The sequence below is a fragment of the Leopardus geoffroyi genome, chromosome B1 (genome assembly GCF_018350155.1).
Source record: "Leopardus geoffroyi isolate Oge1 chromosome B1, O.geoffroyi_Oge1_pat1.0, whole genome shotgun sequence".
NCBI classification, from domain to species: Eukaryota; Metazoa; Chordata; class Mammalia; order Carnivora; family Felidae; genus Leopardus; species Leopardus geoffroyi.
In genome coordinates, this window is record NC_059327.1 from 113,152,673 (window position 1) to 113,169,878 (window position 17,206).

The 17,206-nt window shown below is 39.1% G+C and overlaps 1 protein-coding gene across 5 annotated transcripts in view; it reads right to left on the reverse strand.

Moving 5' to 3' along the window:
* Positions 1-5,184: 5,184 nt before the first annotated feature.
* EGF (epidermal growth factor) overlaps positions 5,185-17,206 on the reverse strand; it is a 98,720-nt gene continuing 86,698 nt past the window's right edge. For 4 of the 5 annotated variants that reach the window (XM_045470452.1, XM_045470436.1, XM_045470428.1 and 1 more), the window contains 4 exons: positions 15,880-16,044; positions 11,754-11,865; positions 8,538-8,643; positions 5,185-6,607 (listed from right to left, as the gene is read on the reverse strand). In XM_045470452.1, coding sequence (XP_045326408.1) covers positions 6,357-6,607; positions 8,538-8,643; positions 11,754-11,865; positions 15,880-16,044 — 634 coding nt within the window. In that variant the 3' untranslated portion in view covers positions 5,185-6,356. The remainder of the gene's footprint in view (positions 6,608-8,537; positions 8,644-11,753; positions 11,866-15,879; positions 16,045-17,206) is intronic. The other variant, XM_045470444.1, reaches the window with a different exon arrangement.

Consider the following 17,206-nt stretch of genomic DNA (forward strand, 5'->3'; position numbering starts at 1 on the left):
AAATTAAGAAAACAATCCCATTTACAATTGCACCAAAAATAATAAGATACGTAGGAATAAACCTAACCAAAGAGGTGGAAGACCTATACTCTGAAAACTATAAAACACTGATGAAAGAACTCAAAGGTGACACAGAGAAATTGAAAGACATTCCATGTTTTTGGATGAGAAGAACAAATATTGTTAAAATGTCTATAGTACCTAAGGCAATCTACACATTTAATGCAACCCCTATCAAAATACCAACAGCATTTTTCACAGAGCTAGAACAGATAATCCTAAAATTTGTATGAAATCACAAAAGACCCCATATAGCTAAAGCAATCTTGAAAATGAAAAGCAAAGCTAGAGGCATCACAATTCCAGAATTTAATTTATATTACAAAGCCGTAGTAATCAAAACAGTATGGTACTGGCACAAAAACAGACACATAGATGAACAGAACAGCCCAGAAATAAACCCACAACTATATGGTCAATTATTCTTCAACAAAGCAGGAAAGAATGTCCAATGGGAAAAACACAGTCTCTTCAACAAAAGGTGCTGGGGAAACTGAACAGCAACATGCAAAAGAATGAAAGTGGATCACTTTCTAACACCATACTCAAAGATAAATTCAAAATAGATTAAATGCCTAAATGTGAAACCCAAAACCATAAAAATCCTAGTACAGAGCACAGGCAGTAATGTTTCTGGCATTAGCTGTAGCAGCTTCTTTCTAGATATGTCTCCTGAGGCAAGGGAAATAAGAGCAAAAATAAACTATTGGGACTACATCAAAAATAAAAGGCTCTGGGGCATCTGAGTGATTCAGTCAGTTAAGAGTCTGATTCATGGTTTCAGCTCAGGTTATGATCTCATGGTTTGTGAGTTCAAGCCCTGCATCAGGCTCCGCACTGATGGTGCAGAGCCTGCCAGGGATTCTCTCCCTATCACCCCTTTCTCTCTACCTGATCCCTGCTCACATGAGTTCTCTCTCAAAATAAATAAATAAAAACTTAAAAAAAATAAAAATAAAAAGTTTCTTCTGCACAGCAAAGGAAACAATGAACAAAACTAAAAGGCAACTACAGAATGGGAGAAGATAATTGCAAATGACATATCCAATAAGGGCTTAGTATCCAAAACACATAAAGAACTTATAAAACTCATTATAGTGGGGCGCCTGGGTGGCGCAGTCGGTTAAGCGTCCGACTTCAGCCAGGTCACGATCTCGCGGTCCGTGAGTTCGAGCCCCGCGTCAGGCTCTGGGCTGATGGCTCAGAGCCTGGAGCCTGTTTCCGATTCTGTGTCTCCCTCTCTCTCTGCCCCTCCCCTGTTCATGCTCTGTCTCTCTCTGTCCCAAAAATAAATAAACGTTGAAAAAAAAAACTTATAACACTCAACACCCAAAAAACAAATAATTCATATAAAAAATGGGTAGAAGACATGAACAGACATTTCTCCAAAGAATACATACAGATGGCGAACAGATCCATGAAAAGATGTTCATCATCACTTACCATTAGGGAAATACAAATCAAAACTACAATGAGATATGGCCGCACACCTGTCAGAATGGCTAAAATCAACAACAGAAGAAACAACAGGTGTTGGTGAGGATGTGGAGAAGAAGGACCCTTCGTGCACTGTTGGTGGGAATGTGAACTGGTGCAGCCACTCTGGAACACAGTATGGAGGTTCCTCAAAAACTTAAAAATAGAACTACTCTGATCCAGCAATCACACTACTGGGTATTTACCCAAAGAGTAAAAAAACACTAATTCAAAGGGATGCATGCACCCCTACGTTTATTGTAGCATTGCATTGTTTATAATAAACAAATTATGGAAGTCGCCCAAGTGTCCACCAACTAATGAATAGATAAAGAAGATATGAGATACACACACACACACACACACACACACACACACACACCACATATTGGAATATTATTCAGCCATAAAAAAGAATGAAATCTTGCCATTTGCAACAACGTGGATGGAGCTAGAGAGTATAATGATAAGCAAAAAATCAGTCAGAGAAAGACAAATACCGTATGATTTCATTCATTTGTGGAATTAAAGAAACAAAACAAATGAGCAAAGGGGGGGGCGAAGGAAAGAGAGACAAATCAAGAATATACTCTTAAGTATAAAGAACAAACTGATGTTTGGAGGTGGTGGAGGGAAGGGTTAAATAGGTGGTGGGGATTAAGGAGTGCCTTTGTGATGAGGACAGAGTGATGTATGGAAGTGTTGAATCACTATATTGTACACCTGAAACTAACATAACACTGTATGTTTACTAACTGGAATTAGAAAAACAAAAAAAAAGAATGCATCCTGCAGGCTTAATTGTTGAGTGGGCACATCTTCATTTTCTATTGGCCCACCAGAAATGGAATTGAATCATGCCAGAATGGCCAAATATTCACTGCAGAAGAAAAAAAATATATGACCACCAGTTAGGTGGTTTGTTTTGTAATTTATATGCTTCCTTAAAGTCTCTGTTTCACATATATGCATGATTAACATAATACTAAATGTTTTATCACATATTTTCCTATCGAGCTATATTGTTGCTAGCATATGGCTACTAGCTACAGAAGTCCTATGAAGTTCCAAATGGGGAAGTACTTTCTGCTTCAGGCATGTCCAAATTGGAAGAGCTCGAGATGAATCAATGCATAGAACTAGGGTTTCTCATTTAAAGATTTGAAAAAAGAAAGAAAAAGTAAAACAAAACAACATCTTGCCTATCACAGCTACTCAAATGACTAAGTATTTTCCTTTTCTTCCAAAATTATTTTTAAAGATTTATTATTTAGTGCTTTTAACACATTTTCAATTATCACACAATAATCATTTACTCATATGAAAATGATATGAGTTGGAAATCAAGGCAAATAGGTGAAACTGGAACAATATGGTTTTAAAATAATATAGGGTACTAAGCCTTCATTAGATGCTAGAAAAAGAGGGCAGAATGCTCATTTTCTATGTAGTAGGCGACATTTAGTCAAATAGAATCACAATCAGGCATTGTGCCCAATGAGATCGTAAGAGTCAAGAAATAAAAATATGGCACAAAAACAGACACATAGACCAATGGAATAGAATAGAAACCCCAGAACTAGACCCACAAACGTATGGTCAACTCATCTTTGACAAAGCAGGAAAGAACATCCAATGGAAAAAAGACAGCCTCTTTAACAAATGGTGCTGGGAGAACTGGACAGCAACATGCAGAAGGTTGAAACTAGACCACTTTCTCACACCATTCACAAAAATAAACTCAAAATGGATAAAGGACCTGAATGTGAGACAGGAAACCATCAAAACCTTAGAGGAGAAAGCAGGAAAAGACCTCTCTGACCTCAGCCGTAGCAATCTCTTACTCGACACATCCCCAAAGGCAAGGGAATTAAAAGCAAAAGTGAATTACTGGGACCTTATGAAGATAAAAAGCTTCTGCACAGCAAAGGAAACAACCAACAAAACTAAAAGGCAACCAACGGAATGGGAAAAGATATTTGCAAATGACATATCGGACAAAGGGCTAGTATCCAGAATCTATAAAGAGCTCACCAAACTCCACACCCGAAAAACAAATAACCCAGTGAAGAAATGGGCAGAAAACATGAATAGACACTTCTCTAAAGAAGACATCCGGATGGCCAACAGGCACATGAAAAGATGTTCAGCGTCGCTCCTTATCAGGGAAATACAAATCAAAACCACACTCAGGTATCACCTCACGCCAGTCAGAGTGGCCAAAATGAACAAATCAGGAGACTATAGATGCTGGCGAGGATGTGGAGAAACAGGAACCCTCTTGCACTGTTGGTGGGAATGCAAATTGGTGCAGCCGCTCTGGAAAACAGTGTGGAGGTTCCTCAGAAAATTAAAAATAGACCTACCCTATGACCCAGCAATAGCACTGCTGGGAATTTATCCAAGGGATACAGGAGTACTGATGCATAGGGGCACTTGTACCCCAATGTTCATAGCAGCACTCTCAACAATAGCCAAATTATGGAAAGAGCCTAAATGTCCATCAACTGATGAATGGATAAAGAAATTGTGGTTTATATACACAATGGAATACTACGTGGCAATGAGAAAAAATGAAATATGGCCTTTTGTAGCAACGTGGATGGAACTGGAGAGTGTGATGCTAAGTGAAATAAGCCATACAGAGAAAGACAGATACCATATGGTTTCACTCTTATGTGGATCCTGAGAAACAACAGAAACCCATGGGGGAGGGGAAGGAAAAAAAAAAAAAAAAGAGGTTAGAGTGGGAGAGAGCCAAAGCATAAGAGACTGTTAAAAACTGAGAACAAACTGAGGGTTGATGGGGGGTGGGAGGGAGGAGAGGGTGGGTGATGGGTATTGAGGAGGGCACCTTTTGGGATGAGCACTGGGTGTTTTATGGAAACCAATTTGGACAATAAATTTCATATATTATAAAAAATAAAAAAAAAATACAAAAAAAAAAAAAAAAAAAGAAATAAAAATAGTCTGGGAAAAAATGCAAATCAAACATCTTAGATGAAAATGCTCTTTTCTAAACATAAGTTTTTAAAATAGGATATTTCTGGTAGAAAAGTGGAACCACAAGAAAAGAAGCCATCTCTTCATGGTGACTTGTTGATTAAAGAACACGAAGTACATTTTTTCTTTAATCTGACTAGGGAGCCAATGTTACAGCCTGGTTCAGGACTTCACATGCTCCCAATTTATGAAGAATCAGGTTCACTGAAAACCTTGAAGGAAACAAGGGTTTTCTGGTTCAAAGGTAATGTTATGTTATGAGCTACGGTGGTCTCATGTCATCTCTTTAGTTATCATTGAAATCTTAAAAGAGGTAGTAAAAATTTTTAAAAATGTATACTCTATACCTTTAAAGCTTCAGAAATTCTCACTTTTGGAAGAGAAATAGGATTCACACTTAGGAATGTAATTTCCTCATAATTGGGAACATTCTGAGTATTGTTTTCTGAGGTCATTTCACTCATTAGGAAAAAAAAAAATAGACCTTCGATCCTTCAGGGTATTGGCTGTCAATTAAAGCAAAACTTAATACGGAGTACAGAAAAATCTGAATTAACTGGAAGAGGCATCATACTGAACAATTATCTAAGTTACTCTCCTCACCACCAAATCTTTACCAAAATATCTAAGTATCTACCCAAAGAGTTGTGCTTCAGTTCCTTTTTATTCTGACTTCCGGTATAACCAAAGTCTAAGGAGTTGAAGAGAAACACAAGAAAAGATAAGCAAAGGGATTAGCTAATGCATTGACAGAATAATCCAAAAGCCTAAACAGTCCACACTTACTGTATCAGGTTGTATAATGGTAGTAACAATGTCTTAGCTACAAGAATGAGATTTAATTAGAACACCTTGTGTAGTTTTACTTTATAAAGTTACAATGATAGATTTCAAAATTATTTTTAGAAGTGTAAAAATAGGAAGCTTGGCAAATCACTTTGGTTCAACTCTAATATCCCTTAGACTATAATTTATTGCTTAACCAGGAATACAATAAGATGTTTATGTTTATAATGATTTTATTTAAATAATTAGTAGAGATTGATTGTTCAAAATGAAAATAAATCTGGAAATTTGCTTACAATCTCATATTTAAAAAAGGTAAAAATTCTGTGCAAACGCATGAAGGGAAAATTTACCATTTTCATTGAAAAAAGTTCCATGGGGAAAGGATAGCAATGCTTGAGAAACACCAATGTCTCTTGGATAATGTTTTAAAATAAAATATTTTCATTCAAAGATTTTAAAAGAGAAAACATAAGCCAACTAATTCTGAAGAAATCAGGTTCTCAGTTAGTACATTTTTTGATTTGGTTTTCAAATTTCATTCTGTGAGATTACCAGCATGGACCACACCAATGATAAGTTAAATGCCCACAATGTATCATACCAGTAATTTTAATATTCTAATCATTTTATGAGATTGAGCCAAATGTTCTGTCCAGATAAAAGGAATTACCTTACAACTGACCGAGCCAGTGTGTTTGCCTACTTTAACCCAGATTTCTTCTGGGGCTGCAGAGAAAAAAAAATATCTATCTGCATTGACTATTGAAGACAACACAGTGTACAAAGCACTATGTACTTTGGTTTCTAATGAGTTACCTAGTGATTCTCACTGTGACTCTTACTTGAAAATCTGCAGCGGACTGCTTGGAGGAAGAATCAAAAGCACAACTATGTTGTGATGCTGAGTAGGTGATTAGTGGCAGAGATTGTGAAACCAAAATCTGTATTTTCTCTATACTTTTTGAAGTGAAATATTACTGTCTATCAATACAGTTTATACCTCTTGACCTTCCTTTCAATTCCAGTGTTCACTGAGTCAGCTTCTTTTGGTGTGGTAGATCTGAGGCCCTTTGTTGCAATATGGGGTTTGCTGACAAGAGAGATTGTGACTTCTCAACCCCCAGAGCAATGGGCTGTGCCTCACAGGAAGGGAGATGAAAACCCCACTGCATTCCGTGGGGACCAGAGCCTTTATCACTGGATGGTGGAATGCAGCAGCCTTGCTCTGCGCCCATGTACACCTGGGGTTCATTTCTCCATGATGGCAGTTGCACTGACCCTATACAAAAGGAAAAAGGAATTTTAGGATTCACATCATTCACAATATCCAGCAAGAGAGGCCCTAATAATAGTGGTTGGAGAGTAGGCCTGAAAGATGAGGCACAAAATGAATCCATTCTCAGACTACCTGGATCCAATATTTTTAAAACTTAGTCTTGGTTGGATGAGACGAATCAAAGGCAATAATACCTGACATTCCATTTTAACTTTCTCTGTGCACTTCTCTCCCCATCTGGGAGACTTGAGAACAGAGGCCAGATTTTAAATGCACTTGCATGCCTAGGCCCTAGCATGGCACTCGGCCCCTAGCACAGTGCTAACTTAACCTGTACCAACTGATGTTGGTTGAGGTCAATGAACATGGTTCCATGGATCCACCACCAGCGCAGCCTGTATTTTAATGGTTTTTCCAGGAGCAGAGAAGGAATTGGCTCAGAGCCAGTCTCAATCTTTTATCTCATTCTCCACTCTATTTCCTTACTGCGGATCTCTTTGTGCACTTCCACCACATATATTTATGAGACAGCTGGACATGATTGGGGGGTGTGATCACTCATACTGGGAGACAGCTTTATGAATGGCCCACAGAGAATGGGTCAAACTGCAGTAGAGTGAGCAGAAAGGGAGATATTTTAATCTCTTCCTGTATACTCAGCTAACCAAGTTCTTAGTTCTTTCTTGAGTTTAACCATACCTTGGTCAAATCGTTGTGCTACTGATTAACTGGCAAAATTATACATACCTTGACAGTGAATTACTTATGCAATAAAGAATTTGATGCTTTTACCTCCTCAAGAAAAAGTAATCTGTAACTACAAGGTACTCCATTACTTTCTAATAATGTTAGTAATAACAACAAAACCCAAGTAACTTTTGAAAATGCTAAATGTGTTCATTACACAAGTAACAACACTAATAACAGTTTATATGTAAAACTATATTTACTGTAATTTTAATATTCAATTCTTAAGTGTACCATAATATCCAGGGCTTTCCTCAAGGAAAAAAAGTTCTACTGAATTTGGGTTACATGACAATACATGTATGAGACAGAAGTGTAGAGTGAGTTTTTCAAAACAAGAATCCCGTGTTCTCTCCATATGGATATCTGAAGAGGAGAGTATGGTAACAAGCATATTTGCAAAAAGCAAATGTCAAAAAATATAAGTAGAGTTGAAGCCCCTCTCAGCAGAGAAACTATTTATGTTGGCTCAAAGTTTCTTTGAACCTTTCTAACAGCGTATGATTCAAAACATGTTCAACTTTGTCCTCTGACTTATGAAATAAAACTGACATCTGAGACCCACGCCCAAGATGTCATAATGCAACCCTTGGCAAAAGTATTATTTTAAAGGGTGTCTAACTCCATTTCCACGTGAAGCAGACTGAGTTCCAGAGAAGCCTGAGAACCTGGGTTGATTTTATGGCCCCTCTCCCAGTAGTCATGGACTTCACAGATGGCCAGGCATCTGGCTGAGGGCTAGCTCCTGAGAAGACTTGAACACTCCCAAATCCCCAGGAGGACCCCCAGATCAATTTGAATTCAGAAGAACCTTCCTAGTAGAACACAGAACACATTTTCTTGGAGCCATTTATAATTTCACCGGAACTACACCTACAGCTACCAATACAGATCCCAAACCCCAAGAATGACCTCAAAACCCAACTTAATTCAAGTAAGGAGTCACTCATTGTGTACTTGCTCCAAGTGATCTAGCAGACTGGTATGTGACTAGAGTTTTGAGCAAACGTGCTAACCTCACATAAGATAGGAATCCAATCCAAACACATTTCTCTAAAGTTCTAGGGCATTCCAATACAGCCCAGCTGCTCGCATAGCTTATACAGCTTAACCATTGTTTCTGTGCTTCTTTGAGACTTTCACATTAAGGAAAACATTCAGGATCCAAGTAAAGATAGCCATTCACCTGTCTCCCGAGAGGAAAACTGGCTAACATCTGCTGCCTCACTGTCCTTGAGGGCCATAGATTGACTTCCATTCCTGAGATTTTGGTGTTCCTTTATAACCACAAACTGCAGAGAATACAAGAGAGGGAAGGAGAGAGAGGACATTGCTATAATTCACAAATTATCTCAACATACATTAAACCAAAGTCTATGGCTTCGTTATGTTCATCCTATGGAATGTGAAAGTTGAAAGGCCCTGCCAAATTTATTGCTCTTGCTAATGGAAAATTCAGGAGCCATACTACTCTACTCATACATACTAGCCATTTAATAGAGAATACTCTATTAAAGCAACTAGGCACTACCAATAGCTTTACTGAAGAATCTATTCTAATTCTGGAATCCCAACTTTTGGGTCATGGATCCCAAGGATACCACTGTTTTACTTTAAGCAATCCAAGAATCCATAGTGTTCTAACCATTGCCCAAAAGCCAAATAAGATCTCATATGTGTATGTGATCCAACTGTTCAAATATGTGTATGTGTTTAGTTTATAAAATTCATTTAAACCTGCTACCAAGTTCTAAGGAATTTGGGGTCATTAATGGGTAATAATAACTAATAGTAGAACTACTATTTTTCAGGGATCCACCAAATGCTTTTTCATAGTTGAAGAGCTTGGGAACAAGAATTCTAAAAGGCAGGCCCAGAAAAATCCAGCATTTCTCTTTGGTCAAAAAATTGATTATTTTGTCCTTATGGTATTATCCACAATTGACTGGGCACTTGCAATGCAGGCTAACCAGAGTTCACTGGCTCACATTCACACTAGATAGATTAGCTATTAAAATAGATCAATAAAAAAATAGATCAAGGGGTGTTTGTGTGGCTCAGCCAGTTGAGCATCCGACTTCGGATCAGGTCATGATCTCACAGCTTGTGAGTTTGAGCCCCACATCAAGCTCTATGCTGACAGCTCAGGGCCTGGAGCCTGCTTCAGATTCTGTGTCTCCCCTTCTTGCTTTCTGTCCCTCTCCTGCTCATGCTCGCTCTCTCTCTCTCAAAAATAAATAAACATTAAAAAAAAGAATTGGTCACACACACACACACACACACACACACACACACACACAAAGATCGATGATAAAATTAAAGAAAATAAGTTATCTCATGCGGAGGACAAAGGATGTAATTTGCAAGTCCTTCCTCACCAGTGAGTAACTCAGCAGAGGGACTGCCCCAAGATTTTAGCTGATCATGCTCTGCTGGCTCAGAAATGGGCTTTCTACAGAAACGAGCCCAGACTCAGAAATACAATGAGGAAAAGGGAACAAAAAAACCTCCCTGCTAATATTTCCCTTTGAGAAAAGTATAAGAAGAATAATGACTAGGGAGAGAAATGTTGGTGAATCCCATGAACATGTGTTTTCATTTTCTTATTTTCCACAGTGCTAATTATCCTTCACTGCTTTCTCTTCATTAATGGTCTCTCTGTAGCAATATATTGCAAAAGCACTACATGACCCACTGTTTAAGGGCTCATACTCATTATTTCTGACGGAAGTCAAAATCCAGTCCTCTGCACTGCAAATTTTCCAGCCACATGTGTTTCTTCCAGACGAACATAAGCCCTAGAATTCTGGGCTGAGCTGGGGAAGGCAGCTGATAGAACCAGATTCATTTCTGCTGCTTCTCCTGCTAGTTCAGATGCTCAGCTCTCTCTCACTCCCACTAATATCTACAGCAGCAGTTGGTGTTGATGACAATTACGGCAGACAGGACAGCTAGGGGGACAGAGCTCAGCAGCCTGAGACCTCCTAGTATAGCTCTTAGCCAACAAGTTACTCATAACAGTGGCAAGTGTTTTTGATTTTTTAAAAACTAGATAGAGATTGTTTCTCTCACTCTTCCATGATTTCAACAACATGAATTAAACTTGCTACCCAAAACCTGAATGAAATACCATCTAGACCAACAGATGCAATAATGGTCATTTAGAAGTCTGCATAGTCATGAGGTCTCAAAGAACTGAGGACATTCTATAGGTAAGTCCACCCAGAAGCACACACTTATTAAATCTGGAGATACAGAAGTGGTCTCAGAGGCCACTGAATCCAAACGCCTCTGTGTCCTGAAGAGGAAACAGGAGTTAAATGACTTGCTGAAGATTAGACAGCCAATTACTAAGAGGGTAAAGCTAGACTTCACATTGCTTACTTTGTTTGTGTACTCAAGTTTCAGCCAGAAAATAAGTATACACTGAATGCCTATAAGAAGCAGGGACAATGATCACCTGTTAGGTAAAATTGTGGCCATGAGAAAGCTATTCTCTGGGAAAGCACAGTGAAGTGAAGGTGGGGGAGTGGGGAAATGGTGTGGGAATGGAGGCAACCTCCACCCTTCCGTAACATCTTCCTAATAATCTTTTCCCTGTTCGCCCGCAGGTTTCAATCCCACCCCCATGGATCTGCCACATATTCCAGCCTTATCTGCAATGTATACAACAAATCTTGCCAGCAGTACACTAAACTAGTCAAGTTACTCTGACAGGTGTCTGGAAATGGAAATTCCAACAGTTTTAAGAGAGCTGAGCCTATCCCAAACTTGCCGTGTACTGTTCCAAGATCAACTGCTGAAGTGGGTGATTTATGAAGCATTTTGAACTTCCCAAACATTATGCTTTTAGGAAAATGTGTAGATTTAAAAAAAAAGAAAGAAAGAAAAGAAAATGTGTAGATTTGCCAGATAAAATATAGGACAGCAAGTTAAATTTGAATTTAAATTTAACATTCAGTGTTAAGTATGAATTTAACTAGGTATCCTATATTTTTATTTGCTAAGTCTGGCAACAATTTTGCTGCTGAATTTTACAGATTTAAAAATGTATGTGAAGAAAAGAAATATAAAGAAAATTAGAGCATCAGCTGTATTTCAATAAATAAATAAATAAATAAATAAATAAATAAATAAATAAACAAACATCTACAGTGAGAAACCAGAAGAAGAAAGAAGATAAAAAAAAAAAAAAAGAAAGAAAGAAAATGAGAGCATAATCTTGGGTTTTTAAGACATCCATTTGAAAGAGATTACCTAAAAATTGGGAAAGACTTTTAACATCACCCATAAAAGTGTAAGTTATTGAAAGAAGGTACATGACAGAAAAAAATAATGAGAAAAAATGAACTAGGATCCATATGAAGCCAATTTCTTGCTTCATGTCCTTCGGTCACATTACCCAAGGTTGGGGACAAGAGGCCATCCCAGCCTCGCTGTCTGTAGGCCTACTAACTTCTCTGCTCGACTCTTCATAAGGATTCTTCAAATTTTTTGATGGTAGCTTCTTAGTTCTGCAATAAAGCCAAAATGTGAGACAATTTCAAAACAAAACACAACCAGAGCCCTTTCAGTGATGGTCAGGGACAACCGCTTTTGCTACTGAAACATAGGTACTTACAATGTATGAGAGAGAAGAAATATTAAGAAAGCTAGGAGCATAACTTGGGGTTTTTAAGGTATTCTTTTCTCTGGAACTTTCCAGATGATATTTCATTTTTTCCAAGGTTCTCTGAGATGTTGTGGGCCAGGGGGCAGGGAGCCATGCATTCATTCGCTCATGTGTATATACTGACTACTAACTATATCCCAGGTACCACCCTAGTACTGGGGATAATGAAGTGGAGAAACAACAGCAAAGTCTCTACCTTAATGGACTTACAATTTGGGCGGTAGGGAGTGTCTATGGAAATAATATCACGGCAATTATGACACAGACTATGTTAGCTCCATTTTATAAGTAAAGCCAGTGGGACTAGAAGATAGCAGTGACTCACACAATGCACACAGCTACCAAAGGCAACTTAGGAGTTGGGTCACAATGACACAAAACCTAGGCCTCTTCCATTGGCCTGGCGCCCTCTGCTGCTCAAAAGCATCAGATGCAAGGACACACAGTGGAGAACCCAAGAGGATACTACCCCATACTTGCCAAGCTAGGAAACAGAATAGGTCTCTCGCCTCCAAATCTAGCTTTATAAACACTTATTTGTTTGACAAACACGAAGCACAAAGTCTATAGAAGGCATGGTGTCATGCACTGAGGGGAAGGGAAGTTAAGGGAGGGAGATCTAATATTAAGCTGCGATCCCTGTCTCCAAAGCAGTAGCCTCTAGAGGCAGAGAGATGGGTACATAATGTTTTGAACAGCCATTTAACGCAAGGCAATGAAGGAAATGTTATGGCAAAGATCACTAGCCAGCTCAAGATTCCGAAACAGTGCTGCTGTCTTGGGCAGGTGGCAGCTAAGTCCCTCTAGGAGTGTGACCATCTATCAAATAGGCCTGCCTGGACATCAGATCAAGAGCAGTAAGGAAGGTAGGCACTCCTATGAAAACCATTCTAGAAACTGTGAGTTCAGTGTGACAGGTGGTACTGGGTGGTGGTATGGGCTGTTACTGTTTTTAATCAAAGGCATCAAGGAAAATATTGAAGCAAGTGGATAATAGAAACAGTTCCAAGTTGCAAAGTAACAAAGTTATAGTTTGTGACAGAAGTCTTCCTGTTGATTTTCTTACAAGGGGGTCCTTCCAAGAAATCAAGCTTTATGAAGTAATATTACAACATTTAAAAAATTACTTAGTTCCACAAACAAACTTTTGAGAGATATACCAAAGAGTGTTAAGTGCTCAATCTAGACAAGACACGCAAGGGGTAATACAAAAGGAGGAAATAACTGATTACAACTCTTTAAAGAAAATCATTCAGGGGCACCAGGTGGCTCAGTCTTAGTTAAGCATCCAACTTAGGCTCAGGTCATGATCTCACAGTTTGTGAGTTCAAGCCCCATCTTGGGCTGTGTGCTTACATCTCAGACCCTGGAGCCAGCTTCGGATTATTCTGTGTCTCCCTCACTCTCTGTGCCCTTCCCCTGCTCACACTCTGTCTCTCTCTCAAAAAATAAACAATATAAAAAAAATTAAAGAAAATCATTCAACATGCCTAAGATCTATACTTACTTGTATACTTTAGTGACATGACAATATTTAGACAAGCAGTTTTAATTTGATCTTCTCAGAATCAATATAGCAGAGTACAAATGCAGTCAAACACATAGCTGAAAATTTGGGTTATCAGTTCCACTGACCAGAACTATTAAGTAAGTAACCATAGATTTGCTCAGAAAGAACTTTGCAGCTCTGGATGCATTCCAGTAAAAAGTAAAAGAAGGTGTTCTGATGAGTTTTTGTGTGTGTGTGTGTGTGTAAAGAAATAGTTCTTATCACTTTTGACTTAGGTAAATGGGGGTCAGAAGCCAAAAATGTTCTTATTTGTATATAAAGTCTACACAGACCAGCTGAGCTGGTCTTTGAGTTCTAAGTCCAAAAAGCCAGCAATCTGACACTAGCTTTCAACCCAGAGCTCTGAAGAACACCAACAGAACATAAAACTTATTTACTATGTCATAGCCCATAGAATAAGAAAAAATACTTAATAATTATAGCACACACGAACTTGAGTTTCTTGTTTCCACTTTTTCTACGCTATTTGCCAAGCATCTACTTTTCTTTCGGCATTCTGTCCAATGGAATAAATCTTGATTATTCGATATTCTTTCCACAAATCCAGTACCAGGCTGAAAAGTGAAATGGTTATTGTTGGCACTCTGAATTACAAATTTCAAGTTTGTGCTTGAGAATCTTGTCTCTCAAGATGTAAATAAAAGGGTTTAGAACATGTTAGTCTTTAGGGGAAGATTACAGTTCCTAAAAAAGTCATCATCTTAATAACATATGGTGTTTATTAAGTCCTATATGCCAGTTCTACACTAAACTCTTTAGTTAAATTAATTCAATTAATTTTGCAATAACTCTTGAGATAAGTACTGTTCTTTGCTTCCATTTTATAGCAAAGGAAATTAACGAATACAAAGGTTTTAGATAACATGCCTGATGTTACTTAAGCATGACAGAGACTCATACCTGTGTAGTCTGACTCTTAGAGCCCATGCTGTTAGCCACAACACTAAGATATAGCAGGATCTCAGACAAGCACATCTTGGATGACATTCTGAAATTCTCCACAATGCATGACACTAGCCTCCTGAATGGTTGTGTAGCGCTGGTAAACGTGATTGGAGTTTTATCTGCAGATAGTGGGATAGGTATTTCCTACATTCCCAGAGAACTGGGACTGTTAAATGAGACTTAGGCTCTTTAGCCATATAATGATGAAACTGAATTAGATAAAAAGTCCTCTTTACCCCAAACGTGTTTTGACTCAATAGTTTTGCACAGCAGAAACTACAATAGCACATAAAATGCTTTTCAACATTGATGATGGTGGAGGATGATGTCATTTTTTAAGAAAATGGAAAATAATGGGGGCACCTGGGTGGCTCAGTCAGTGGAGCATCTGACTTCAGCTCAGTTCATGATTTCGCTGTTTGTGGGTTCCAGCCCTACGTCAGGCTCTGTGCTGACAGTTCAGAGCTGGAACCTGCTTCAGATTCTATGTCTCTCTCTCTCTCTGACCCTCCCCCGTTCACACTCTGTCTCTCTCTCTCTCTCTCAAAAAATAAATAAACATTTTTTTTAAAAAAACTTTTGACGGAAAATAAGCAAACAATGTGATACCTATTCCTTCACCTTAATGTAGCGTTATTTTTTTAATTAAATGTATAAATATTTTTGTTCCACAGTTTTTAAGTGTCACCTTGAAATTACTCAAAAAACAAAACTGAAGGAACTTCTGGGTGAGGGAAAATACTGATTCCCTTGAACAGAAGTAATAATTTGCAGAAAATTGACTCAGTGGAAGACAGCCATGAGAAATTAATTACGTAGCCTATGGGGGGAAGCATGTGATGCTAAGAGAAAAAAGTGGAATGTAAAAATGCATTATGCTCGGTTAACAACCCCATAAACAACACAGATACATTGACAAAGACTGGAGTGGAACAAGGAAAAGTAAAACCACTGATGTTTCAGAGCAGTGAAATCCTGAGACATTTCTTGTTGTCTTTTATTGTTAACGACACCTTTTAAATAAATGTAGCAAGTCTGTAACAAAAGTTCATCTCAGGGAGGCAGGCATTCTCCTGGGAGGAGCAAGAAAGAGGTTGTAATGGAGGGGCCCGGGGGCTCAGTCAGTTGAGCTCAGGTTTGGGCACCGGTCACGGGTTCATGGGATCAAGCCCCGCATGGGGCTCTGTGCTGACAGCGCAGAGCCTGCTGGGGACTCCTTCCCTCTCCCTCTCTCTCTGCCCTTCCCCCGCATGCACACGCGCGCTCACGCGCTCTCTCTCTCTGTCTAATAAATAAACAAACACTAAAAAAAAGGAAGTGCCAATGGATAGAAAAGGTCACCTGTAGCAGTGCGCCCCCCACAGCCCCAGCAGCAGCAGCAAGAGGAGCGCCACCACGCAGACGGCCACCACAGTGACTTGCCGCTGTCTCCCTTGGCCAGCGTGGCGCAGTTCCCATTTCAAGTCCCGGTGCTGACATCGCTCCCCAACATAGCCAAAAACACAGCTGAAACAACACACAAACAGAGGTCAGCAGTAAGCCCTGGCCAAAAACACTTAGAGTTTTCAGATTCGATATCCAGCTGTCTTTCAGTCTCTGCATTTCCAGGCTCAGCTCTTTAGAAGCATATGGAAAATCCATCAGGGGTCAGTTGAAAGCACTCTGATTTACACGTTAATGCGGCATGGACTTCCCCCTTTAGTCTGTTTGCCCTGGGATGGATGGGGGATTATTTGCATACCGCCTCTATAAGGCATTGCAGAACATTGATTAAAGATCAGCTTCTGTTAGGCTAAAATCCTGAGGAGCTACCTTTAAGACCAACACAAAGCAACTCTGCCCTAAGAGCCAAGAGAGTTTTTAAACAAATGTTTGGCTAGATTGCAGTGAGTGGAGGTCAAAGGAAGGAAGAATTTGAAGGCAGAGCCCCTCACTTGAGACCAGGCTTATAAAAGAATGTGTAGCCTCTGAACAGGAAGTACAGCCTAGTCAGCTGAGGAAACATTTCTTTCTTTTCTTTTTACAATTTTTTAAATGTTTATTTATTTTTGAGAGAGAGACAGAGAGACAGAGCGTGAGCAGGGGAGGGGCAGAGAGAGAAAGGGAGACACAGAATCCAAAGCAGGCTCCAGGCTCTGAGCTGTCAGCACAGAGCCCAACATGGGGCTCAAACTCACAGAGTCCAAGATCATGATGACCTGAGCTGAAGTCAGATGCTTAACTGCCTGAGCCACCCAGGCGCCCTGCTTTCTTTTTTAAAAAATCACTACTGACTCAAGAGAAAAGGTCTTAGTGACAACATGCGAACTTTTGCCTACTTTCTTCAAGGGAGAAAAAACTAAACGGAAGAAAAGGGGCATGCAGGGGCAGTATTTCATTAGTGAAACTGTAACTAGCATTACCAACCACCAATATGCTTGTCAACCTTTTAGACAAAAGTAAATGAAACAATGCTGCCATCTACTGGGAATGTATACTTCCAGAAATTATGGGATCTTGGGTACAACAACTACATTCTATTACTCTTCGCAACGGCATAAACTTTAAAAAATATCCTATTAAACATTTTGAGATACCCAATTGTTAGGAATTTCTTCCCCCCTTGGCCCTGGATCAACTATCTATTACGTCCATATTGTCCATATCATATGAAGGAATGAATACACAG